This window comes from Aureobasidium pullulans (assembly GCF_000721785.1).
Source record: "Aureobasidium pullulans EXF-150 unplaced genomic scaffold scaffold_22, whole genome shotgun sequence".
NCBI lineage: Eukaryota > Fungi > Ascomycota > Dothideomycetes > Dothideales > Saccotheciaceae > Aureobasidium > Aureobasidium pullulans.
Genome location: NW_021941042.1, coordinates 214,882 through 226,224, shown reverse-complemented (window position 1 = coordinate 226,224; position 11,343 = coordinate 214,882). Strand labels below are relative to the sequence as shown.

Here is an 11,343-nt window from a genome sequence, read left to right as displayed (position 1 = left end):
CCCTGTTTCCGTCAGTCCCCTACCAGCCACATCGGCTCTTTCATCTCTTGCAACCCAAGCAATCCAGCTTCCTAGCTCTGTGAGACCGGCTCTTTCTTCGATCCTCAGTGAGGCATCTGCGGCAGGTCCTTCGGCGACCTTGGCCCCTAGCCTTTCATCCGCTGTATCTTCGCTGGTGTCGGCCGCTGCATCGTCCAGAGTTCCTACTGGTGGAAATGTTATTGTTGGACCTGCTCTGTCATCTTTGGCATCGCAATACTCGCAATTACCTTCTTCAATTCGTCCGGCCGTTTCCTCGCTCCTTTCTCAAGTATCGGCAAACCCGTCCGCGAGTCTGAACCCCAGCGTTTCCTCGGCAGTCTCGTCCATCGTGGCAGGTATCAGTGTTCCTACTGCTGGTGCGGTTGCAGTCGGTCCAGCTTTGAGTTCGTTGTCTGCTCAATTCTCTCAGCTACCAGCGTCGATTCAGCCTGCTGTGTCGTCACTTCTTTCTCAGATCGACGCGACTCCCTCTGTTACACTTGATGCCAGCGTTTCATTGGCAGTATCAGCCATTGTCGCCGGCCAGACACCTGCTCCTTCAACTGGTGGGGTTGCAGTCGGTCCAGCTTTGAGTTCATTGGCCTCTAGGCTCCCTGGTCTGCCAGCTTCACTCCAGCCTGCAGTTTCGTCAATCCTCTCACGTGTCTCTGCGTCGCCATCTGCCAGCCTTGACCCTGCAGTATCTTCAGCGGTCTCTTCAATCGTTGCAGGGGTGACATCTCGCCCTGGTGCAATTGTTCCTGGTCCAGCTCTTTCTGCCTTGGCCTCGAGACTTCCTCAGTTGCCATCTTCAGTCCGCCCTGCAGTATCGTCGCTTCTGTCCAGAGTGTCGGCCACGCCTTCAGCTACCCTCGACCCCGCTGTGTCAGCAGTCGTGTCGGCCCTCGTTGCAGGTGTGACGAACGCGCCTGCCGTTGGAGGTGCCGTCGCAGTAGGCCCGGCATTGGCCTCCTTGTCCTCCCTCTCGGCTTATGCTCCTCCTTCTGTCCAACCAGCTCTTGCTTCTCTCCTGTCGCAAGTATCTGCTGCCGGTCCTCGAGCAACCGCTAACCCTGCTGTCCAATCGGCAATCTCCTCAATCTTCGCCCAGGCATCTCCAGCATTGTCGAGCGCCGCAAGCTACCAGTCCAGCACTTCTGCCGCATCCATGGTTGCATCAATTCTTTCCAGTGGTGCTGCGCCAGCCAACACTGCCGTGACTTCCGATGTTGCAGCGATTTCGTCCGCCTTGGCAGCTGTCGGAGCGACGGCCACGATTGACCCTGTTTTGTCGACCGCGGTCTCGAACCTGCTCGTTGGCGCCACAGGTGCCGTGGGTGGTTTGGTCGGTGCTCAGCAATCTGCGTATTCATCAGCCCTGGCTAGTGTTACCGCAAGTTCTGCAATTGGTTCCGCCGCCTCACCTGGTGTAGCCATCTCATCTGCTCTCTCTGCCGCTCAGTCCTCCTTGTGGGCTCCTATCCTCTCTGGAGCTTCGTCAGTAGGCGCTCAAGCAAGTAGCGCTGGCAATGCCAACGTTGCTTCGGCGGTCGCTTCTCTTGCCGCCGACATCAACTCAGCTACTTCATTCAACGTTCCAGCTCAAAGCTCCGTCGCAGGCTTCGCCTCGTCCCTTCTTGCCAACCCTGCACAAGCAACAGGCTTGCCCATCATCGTTGATGGCCCTTCTGGCTTCCAGACTTCTTACCGTCCCACCGCTACCGTCGGAGGTTCTGTAGGTATCTCGACTGGTGCAAGTGCCACACCCACCCAGTTGAACTTGCTTCCTCCATCGGCTGGTACAAATTCGCCTTCGGTGGTCGATGCTGTCAACACCATTGAGTATTGCGGTGCCATATTGACTTGCAACGGCGGTACGGCTACCGTGATCGACGCCAATCTTGCTGCTCAGACTACCGTCAATACTCTGGTCGTCAGCGGTCTTGCTTCTGTCAACTTCTGCGGTTCGACTATCCAGTGCGGTACCAACGGACTTTCTCAAACCAGATATAACTTGGCTGTCGTCGCTCCCTCGAACGTCGACGTCTCTGTCCAAGCTGATGGTCGCATTGGCGTGTAAATCAGCCGATGACTGATCGCTTTTTTCCTATTTCCTTTGTGAACATTCGTGTTCGATATCTCCTTTGTTGATGAACACTCCTTCTTGATGAAGTCGAAGATGACTGAGTATATAATGTCCGCCTACCGATGGAATGATTTTTAATGTTGTAACCATATTTCTGTAATATATAGTTTAGATTAGCTTATCCAAATATCATGATATGTCTTCTTTATAATTTACATTTAGGACGTAACGTTAAGCGGCCAGGGAACGATGACTCGGAGTTTCTGCTCTTCTAACCACTGTTTTCGTAAGTAGATCTGTGCATGCTTGTCAAAATATCCGTTTCATGCGCCAGTACCGTGAAGCCAATCCAAGAATCCCAAAGTGCCGAAGTTGACTCTCGACTTCTCGTGATGCAGGTCATGTTTCTTTGAGAGAACCGTGAAAAAGTCATATCCACTGTGTGCAATCACCGTTTCCACCGTAGCTACCGTCCAAAACAAGAAACAGGTGATGATGTGACAGCTCAGGATCTGTGGAGGAAGCCAGAATGGCAGAATTGTGGAGAAGAGATATTCCAGTGGGTGCGCATATTGGGCGGCAAAAGCGATTGGAGCTTTGAATTGATGATGCTGGTTGTGTATGCTTTGGTAGAAAGTCCTGATGTGCAAGAGGCGATGGGAATAGTAGAAGATGATCTCGCAGCCGAGAATGCAAAGGACGATGTCGCGGGTGATCTCAGTCACAGAAGGTACGACAGAATCGAAGCGATAGAAAGAATGTCGCGCGAGAGGACGTAGGATGACAAGCTCGAAGATCTTTGCTGTGGCCATGAGCATCTGGTTCAGTGTGACTACCAAAATACAATGGCGGATCTGGGCAGAGGTTGGTGGTGGTCGTGACTGGATCTTATGCTTCAATGAGAACGAAGGAAAGCATTTGTCCAGGCTCAGGAGCAGCATCGACGGGAGCCAGAACGCGACCAGTTGGATGCTCAGTGTGCCAAGCAGCTCGATAATGAATGTTGAGGTTGAGTTCAGCACGTAGAACCAGAGTGCGTTCAAGACTTGAGCCATCTTGAGGAGTGTAAAGGAGCACGTCCGATTGTTTCGATTTCGTGTTGACCTGCAGATGCTTGCTATTACTCGATGGAAGAGATGACTTCACAACTTGGGTCTGCGGTTGGTATAGAATGCATCGAAGTTCGGCTGGCTAGGAAACTACTCCAGGTCAGCTTCATAGAATGCAGCAGGACTTGAACATGAGATGTCAAAGAGCAATAACACGTACGTCGATGTGATCATTGATCAAGTTCGAGGTGGACGAAGCCAAGGTATCAGGCCACAGCTGATCTAGTACAAACGCTTACTCGTCAATGTGATGTAATCAAGAATATGCAAGGTCACGCGTTTAATGAGAAAATTGCGAAGATTGGAAGGAGCGAGTAGGCTGTAAAGGTGACTGCGAAATCAACAAATGCACGAAAGAAAATGTTGGTGAGGAAGGCACACCTCAAATCTGGTGTAACGGGTATCGCAAGGATTGGTTGACTGCATGCCAAGCAATAAATTGCGACGCAGCGCCGCGAAGGAAAGAAGGCATAACTTACACATGTTGGATGAATGATAACAGTTTTGTTCTTTTTGATCTACCTAGATCTCACACCACATGCGTCGCGCTTTTTCTTAGAGGCTGTCGCAATGCACAAAGTTTTCTCAAACAGATGATAGTCCACTGAGAGGCCCCTTACTCGGCGGTCTCCTTCTCCTGGCCCTCAAAGGCTGGCAGGCGGGCGACAACGTCGGCCCAGGTCTCCTTACCCTTCACCATCCTGCTTACGGCCTTAACAATATCGGCCTGGCTAGCGCGCACCTGCTTAGTCGAGTCGCGATCTCTAAGAGTGAGGGTACCGTCGTCAAGGGCTTCGTAGTCGACGGTAATACCGAAGGGAATACCGAGTTCGTCGTTACGTGAGTAGCGCTTGCCGATACTGACACCAGTCTGGTCGATCTTGAAGGAAATAGACTTGTTGTCGAGAGCTTCCTCAAGCTTGGCAATAAGGGGTGCGAACTTGGGATCCTTCTGAAGAGGGCAGACGAGAACCTTGATAGGGGCAACGACGGGCGAGAAGGAAAGGACGGAACGAGCCTCGTCGTTCTCACGAGTCCAGTAGCTGTGCTCCATGAGAGAGTAGAGAATGCGGCCAATACCGAATGAGGGCTCGATGACGTTGGGCACGAACTCGCGGAAGGTGATGGTCTTCTTTTGCTTCTCGAACTTGACGATGGAAAGGTCGATCTCGACCTTACCGGCAGCGATTTCCTCAACAGGGACCTCAGCTTTGCCCTCAGACTCCATAGTGATCTGGAGCTTCTCCTTCAGGTCCTGCGAGAGAGCCTCGAGAGCGTTTTCGATGGCCTTGGCATCCTTCTTGAATTTGGGACCAGCCTTCTTCTTGTCGATGACGGGAACCCACTCCTCGATAGTCTGAGGGTTCTTGAGCTGCTCACGGGCGCGGAGATTGGTTCCTGTAGCCTTCTCATGAACAGACAAGTCGTAAGCAGAGCGATCGGCACAGCCAACACACTCGGTCCAGCCGTAGCTGTTAAGCAACTCGCAGTCCCAGCAGTCGGAAGCGTAGTGAGCCATCTCGTTCTCCATATGTTGACGGAAGCGGAGCTTGTTCATGTCGATACCGATCTTCTCCATGAATTGGTAGATGCGAACAAGGAAGTAACCAAGAGTCTCGTTGTCGACCAACTTCGTCTTGACGGCCTCACCAATAGCGACCATCTCGGGCTTGGTGCTACCAGAAGACTGGGTCTTGCGGTTGAGCAGAGGAAGCTTGACATCAGCAACGGTGTGGAACTTGGGGTGAGCCTTGCCGCCCTCAGGGTCGACGAAGTGCTCGATTTCGGCCATCAAAAACTCTCTGACACGGAGGAGACCAGCGCGAGGAGACAGCTGCAAATTGTCAGCAATTATCAAAGAAGAAGCTTATGGAGATACGAACCTCGTTTCTGAAAGAGTAACCAATGGAAGCAGAAGCGAAGGGGAGTTGACCATCGCTGTACTCCAAGAGCTTCTGGAAAGAGAGGAATTGACCCTGAGCAGTCTCGGGTCTGAGGAAAGCGGGAGAGTTGGAAGAAGCACCGATCTGAGTCTGGAACATGAGGTTGACTGAAACAGGAGGCTCGACCTCGTTGCCGGAGGTAGGGTTGCGGATGTCGTACTTCTTGATAAGCTCACCCATACCCTCACCGGTGAAGTCATCGAGCATGGCAAGAGTGTGCTCGTACTCCTTGCGGACGGCATCGTCAAGCTTGACGGCACCCTTGGCGGCCTTTGCCTGCTTCTTCTTCTTCTTGGGGTCCTCTTCCTTCTCCTCGATCTTCTCACCACGAGCCTCCTTGTCGGACTTGAGACGAGCCTCGAGCACGTCGCCGATCAAGTGGTCTGAACGGAGAATTTCACCGGTCTTGGGGTCCTTGCCTGTACATTATCAGTATTCCGTGATCTCAAAATCTTAGTGTTTCCGGATCATTTCGTACACATGTAGTCGGCAAAACGGTCACTGTAAACACGTCAGTAATGCAATGAAAATGGTCAAATGGTCAGAATCTACTCACACGTGACCAGAAGTCTTCAGAACTTCATAAGGAGTAAGCATAGAGCACTTCAATGCCATCATCTTCTCGGAGCGAATGAAGTGATCACGCCAGATCTGAATGACCTGAGATTCGAGCTGCTCAAGAGGAGGTCCATAGTCGAAAAGACCCTATACAACAAACATCAGAAACCAATCATTCTTTCATGTCAAATTTGCTCCCAGATGCCATGAAATTGCCCATACACCTCATGGGTAGGTTGCTGCACAAACTCAGTAGCATTACATTAGACATACCTTGACCGAACCATAAGGCTCGAAACTCTGCCACAAGAACACCTTACGGCGCAACAGAGACTCAAAGGCGGCTCTGTCAAAGGCCTGGCCCTTCTGGGTCAAATAGTCGGTAGACATGGTGGGTATGTTTCTCGAGCGTGTCTGTACAACCGCGCGAAACTCGATAGGTGTGGATGAAAAGGCTCTGGTTGTAGCCGGGAGTGAAGAATAAAACTGCCTATTTGTGACCTGACAGAGGTGTTTCAACATATAAGTGCAGTGGGATATGGCGATAGTGAGGGTGAGTCAAATAACGAGATATGGCACACACACGGATGCTGTTTGCTCGTTTGACCGCGGTGTTGGAATCGCGGCGAAAAAGTGAAGGTGGTCTGAGCTTGCTTATGTGGCGTCTTGAGCAGCCAACTTACGCTGGAACCAGCTGTAGTAATGCAGAAAGTTTTCTGTGAGTGACATAGTTCCCCAGAGGGTGCGATGATTTCACCGTCCCACTGGACTCTCTTCAGACCAGAACATTCTCTCGTATTCTTACTGTCACAATCTCGAACTCCTGATCGCTGAGAGATCCAAATCTTGGCATCAAACCACCATCTAGCAAAACCACCTCTGCTCGGTAGCGCCTTCCCCGAATTCTCCCAGGGTCCTCCCATGAATTTTTATTTCCTCCGCCAAACAATCTTCAGTCTACCCAACATAGCACCGCAACAATGGTGTCCCGCAACCCTTTCAAGATCGGCAACAAGATCAAGCGCAAAGAACAACATGTCAAGACCAAGCGCGCCAAGGAGAACGAAAAGCGCGACGATCGCATGCGCAGACGCCGTACCGAAGACAAGAATCCTGCTTTGAGAGAAGCGCGTAGGGCGAAGAATGTGCCTGCGACGATCGATCGCAAGAGAACTTGGGATACTGCGGATCCTAGCGAAGAGAGCGATAGATTGGGATTGAGTGTGGATCTGAACGCTATCAAGAGGAGGAAGGTTGAGGATGAGGAAGACGAAGAGAAAGAGGATGGTGACGAGGAAGAGGAGGACAAGGACAGTGATGCAGACAGCATGATTGACTTTGACGAAGAAGAAGACGAGGACCTCGACGAAGATGCCAAAGCAGCCAAACAACAAAAGAAAGACGAAGCCGAAGCCGCAAAGAAACCTCGCGCTCCCTCACCAACCCCCTCAACCGCCGCAACAAACCTCTCCCTCACACCCGAAGGTCTGGCTTCCAAATTCCCCCCGCTATTCGAGCACAACGACAAAGACCCCAAAGTCCTCATCACCACAAGCATAAACTCTTTTCTCCACGAAGAAGCCTCGCTGCTCACATCCCTCTTCCCAAACTCCGTCTACATCAAACGCACAGCACACTTCCACGCCCACAAATACTCAATCTCCGAAATCTCTTCATTCGCCGCAAACCGCAATTTCACTCATGTCGTCATTTTGAACGAAGATCAGAAGAAACCCGCGGGTCTGGATATTGTGCATTTGCCCCATGGCCCCATGTTTCACTTCAGCATCAGCAATTGGGTCGAAGGTGCCAAACTCCCCGGCCACGGAAACCCAACTTCCCACGATCCAGAACTGATCCTCAATAATTTCCGCACGCCTCTGGGTCTGTTGACAGCACACCTGTTCCGCCAAATCTTCCCCCCTCAACCTCAAATCCAGGGAAGACAAGTGGTCACCTTGCACAACCAGCGCGATTACATTTTCGTCCGCAGACACAGATATGTGTTTAGAGATAAGAGGGCTACGGAGAAATCGATCGTGGGGCCGGATGGAAAGTTGGTGGAAGGTGTGGAGGATATCAGGGCTGGATTGCAAGAGTTGGGACCGAGGTTTACGCTCAAGTTGAGGAGAATCGATAAAGGTATTCAGAGAAGAAGTGGTCAAGAATGGGAATGGAGGGCTGGTGATGAAAAGGTCAGGACTAGATTCGCTCTGTAAGGGGGGGAGTACCTTGTCTTGTGTGTCTTTTTCGTACAGTCCTGGTCACTGCGTTTGGCCTTGGAGGATGGAGAGGGAAAGAGTTGCAAGAAAATGCAGTGGTATCTGTGTATTTGCATTTGCATCCGAGCAGAGAGCGGGTATATGTAACAAAAGCATGCCCTCTTAACCCAAAGGCACATTTCTTCCATGTAAAAGAAGAACGAAGAATCACATCCATGTCCAACCTCCATCCGACCAACGCCAATGATCAAAAGTCTCCTTCTTGTTCCGTGCCCATCTACCCAACCATATCCTTCTGTAAGCATATCTAATCCGAGCTCAATCTCCCAGTCAAGACCAGATTGATCAGCTTGATGAGGATATTACACAACAAATACGCCGAAAGCAATGGCGCAAACAACTGCAACGGCTCCCAAGCAGACTTGGGTCTAACCTCCGTCTCGATATACTTGGCATGTTTCCTCTCATCCTCCGGTTTATCCACAGGATCCACAGCAGCAGGATCAGCAGGGAACCGTCCATGCTCGAGATAATACTCTATCAAATCATCCTTCTCCCTCCATCTTTGAAGCAACCATTCTTCCGTTTCTTCTTTCGAATGCAAGGGAATATCTGCGATGCGGAAACGACGCCAGTGCATATTTACTGATTTTGGAGCGCGGCCTTGGAAGTATACGCTGCGGAGGGTGTATAGTTGACCGCCGTAGCTGCCGCGAGGGACGCCTTCGTAGGCGATTGTGCAGTCGTAGAGCCAATCTACTCCATCCTTCAATTCTTCGAGACAGAAATGTAGACCAGTGCTTCTGGGAAGTAGTTGGTGTTTCATATCTGGGATGCCGCTCTTTTCGCTCCATCTCTTTGACGAGTTTCTTGTGTTTGGACTTAGATTCGTGCCTTCGGGGAATAGCAACAGCCAAGCTGGATCCAAGCCGCTTTTGTCTTTCCGTCCGGTCATGGGGCCTGTATGTCTGGTCGACAGCTTTTGGAGTCGGTGTTTCAGGCGAGGTTGATCCTTTGCCCATTTCCTACTCATGAAGATGAAGTTGTAGAACATCATGCCAGGTCCAATCATAGGAATGTATTTCAGGCTCTCTTTCAGGATGATGTAGATGTGACCGTGACAGGCAGCTGTGTAGCTGACCCACCATAGATAGGTCCAGTCGGTGTAGATCTGATGATTGGCGATCAAGACCATGCGCTCGGGGAAATCGCATTCGAGACGGCCGTCAGGGAATTGGCGCAGCTGACCAGCAACACTGGCATCACCGGAGATGCGGATGACGGTGGGAGCGAAGAGGTAGGTTCCTGTGATGAGGACGAGGGCGAAGTATTGTTTACACACGGCTTGCCAGGCGTAAAAGTAATCTTTGTTGTAAAAGTAGAGGGGAGCTCCTAGGAGCTGGGCGGAATGGATGCCTAGGGCAGCAATGAAGAAGAAGACGGCAAAGACGGCGATGCGAAAATATTGCATAGGAGGGCCATGCTTGACTGGGCCTGCAGGGTGATCTTTCTCGCTCAGGTAGTCTTTTGGGGAGGTGAGATTGACTTCGGCGTCTTCGGTTGCTTCGGGATTGTGTGAGGCAGGCAGGGGTCGTTGGCGGATGCCCTCGGTGTTGATGCGCGACATGTCTGTGGTTGCGACAGTGGCATGTAGTGGAGGTGGGACTATGACACACGGATAGCAGCAGGAGGTTGCATCGAGCAAGGAAGCACAATAAGAATAAAAACGTGCTGAAGGTGGGACAAAGAAGACGAAGGAGCATCGCGTCATGATGGAAGTGCAAGCTTCACATGCCCCGCCATGTTCCACCACGCTGACACATGCGTGATCATCAGACACCTTTACAACACTCCATCATGGAAGAATGACACGGCCATGTTTGCATCTTGTGCGACACGTCGCCAGAAGATGCTTTTTCAGTCCAGCCAGGAGATGCTTTTCGCAATCCGCCGTCCGCCGTGAGCTTCGCGACATTGCTGCCTTGCCAGACCGCATTCGCCCTTCATACCAAGGTACTTTCTAATACCATCCACGTGCTGAGACATCATGACGCTAACACGTCTATCGCAGAGACCAAACATCTCGACTTGTTATCTCTGCAGTGGCCACAACCCCCTCGTAACATCCTGATCGTCCACAAGAATGGCTCCAAAGTCGTCGATGAAGCCGTCCATGAATACGCAAACCACATCCACTCGACCTACCCAGACGTCTCTCTGATCTTCGAACCAAAAGTCGCCAGTACTATTCACGACAATTTCTCCTTCCCCATCTACACAACCCTACAAGAGTCGCAACATGCACGTCTGCAAGACAAAGTCGACCTGACATCCACCCTTGGCGGCGACGGCACCATCCTCCACGCCTCCTCCCTCTTCGCGAATGCGCAAAATGTCCCTCCTATTCTCTCTTTCAGCATGGGTACCCTAGGCTTCCTCGGCGAATGGAAGTTCTCCGATTACAAGCGCGCTCTCCGCGAAGTCTACATGTCCGGCGCAACCGCTGGCTACGGCAGCGCTCTGCTGGAGACAGAGGCTGGATCAAAGCAGAAAGAGATGCTCTCAGGCTGGTCATCCGTCCGCGGCATGTCTATGGGCCCATCACGTTCGTCTCGCGTCCTACTCAGGAACAGATTGAAAGTGGGAATCTTCGCAGAAGACGGGACCCCCATCACACACGCCGACCCTTCAGCACCAATGTGTTCCTCGGACTGTTCAGATGCAAACTGTGATGTCTTCGCCATGAATGAGGTCCTGCTACATAGAGGCAGAACACCCCATCTCAGTATCATCAACATTTACGTCGGAGGCAGGTTTTTGACAGAAGCGGTGGCTGATGGATTATTAATCTCCACGCCTACTGGATCAACAGCATATTCCCTATCCTCAGGCGGCAGCATCGTCCACCCTCTCGTCTCCTCCCTCCTCCTCACTCCCATCTGTCCTCGCTCCCTCTCCTTCCGCCCTCTAGTGCTTCCAGCAAACACACCCATAACCCTCCGTCTGTCTCCTAAAAACCGCTCCGACGAAATCGAGTTATCTGTCGATGGCGTTCGTCGTGAAAAAGGCTTGACCAGAGGCATGGAAGTCAGAGTCGTAGGCGAGGAAATCAGATCAGGAGAAAGAACCTGGGGAGGTGGCGGCGTACCTAGTATCGTCAGGACCGGTGGTGGCAAAGAAGGAGCAGAGGGGCATGATCATTGGGTCGGAGGCTTGAATGGGTTATTGAAGTTTAATTTCCCTTTTGGTGAGGGTGAGGAATAGGAAAGTTGGTAGAGTGCTGCATGGGGTACATGTTCGAGTCGAATCGAGGAGGCATATTTGTCTTGAAACTGATTTCGCATATTAAAATCGTCGACATAAGGTATGAGCGGAGGCTGGTATCGTGGAACGCACACAACAAA

The 11,343-nt window shown here is 51.5% G+C and overlaps 5 protein-coding genes across 5 annotated transcripts; 2 read left to right on the top strand and 3 right to left on the bottom strand.

Moving 5' to 3' along the window:
• Positions 1 to 2,265: 2,265 nt before the first annotated feature.
• M438DRAFT_103714 (sterol desaturase) lies at positions 2,266 to 3,458 on the bottom strand. The gene is made up of 2 exons (XM_029898654.1): positions 3,377 to 3,458; positions 2,266 to 3,306 (listed from the first exon to the last, which is right to left on the bottom strand). Exon 2 carries the CDS (start codon positions 3,160 to 3,162, stop codon positions 2,431 to 2,433), a length of 732 nt encoding a protein of 243 aa, XP_029757052.1. The 5' UTR covers positions 3,163 to 3,306; positions 3,377 to 3,458; the 3' UTR covers positions 2,266 to 2,430.
• A 374-nt stretch (positions 3,459 to 3,832) lies between these two features.
• M438DRAFT_280960 (glycyl-tRNA synthetase-like protein) lies at positions 3,833 to 6,107 on the bottom strand (the record flags this gene model as incomplete). Its single annotated transcript, XM_029901200.1, has 5 exons — positions 3,833 to 5,050; positions 5,100 to 5,578; positions 5,638 to 5,660; positions 5,716 to 5,864; positions 5,991 to 6,107. The coding sequence occupies 5 exons, from the start codon at positions 6,105 to 6,107 to the stop codon at positions 3,833 to 3,835; spliced, it is 1,986 nt and encodes a 661-aa protein (XP_029757051.1).
• A 590-nt stretch (positions 6,108 to 6,697) lies between these two features.
• On the top strand, positions 6,698 to 7,936 carry M438DRAFT_377187 (Brix-domain-containing protein; the record flags this gene model as incomplete). The annotated part of the gene is made up of 1 exon (XM_029908714.1): positions 6,698 to 7,936. One exon carries the CDS (start codon positions 6,698 to 6,700, stop codon positions 7,934 to 7,936), a length of 1,239 nt encoding a protein of 412 aa, XP_029757050.1.
• A 310-nt stretch (positions 7,937 to 8,246) lies between these two features.
• On the bottom strand, positions 8,247 to 9,566 carry M438DRAFT_280943 (acyltransferase-domain-containing protein; the record flags this gene model as incomplete). Its single annotated transcript, XM_029901198.1, has 1 exon — positions 8,247 to 9,566. One exon carries the CDS (start codon positions 9,564 to 9,566, stop codon positions 8,247 to 8,249), a length of 1,320 nt encoding a protein of 439 aa, XP_029757049.1.
• Positions 9,567 to 9,804: 238 nt separating this feature from the next.
• On the top strand, positions 9,805 to 11,203 carry M438DRAFT_280881 (ATP-NAD kinase; the record flags this gene model as incomplete). Its single annotated transcript, XM_029901195.1, has 2 exons — positions 9,805 to 9,952; positions 10,011 to 11,203. 2 exons carry the CDS (start codon positions 9,805 to 9,807, stop codon positions 11,201 to 11,203), a joined length of 1,341 nt encoding a protein of 446 aa, XP_029757048.1.
• Between the last annotated feature and the right edge of the window lie 140 nt (positions 11,204 to 11,343).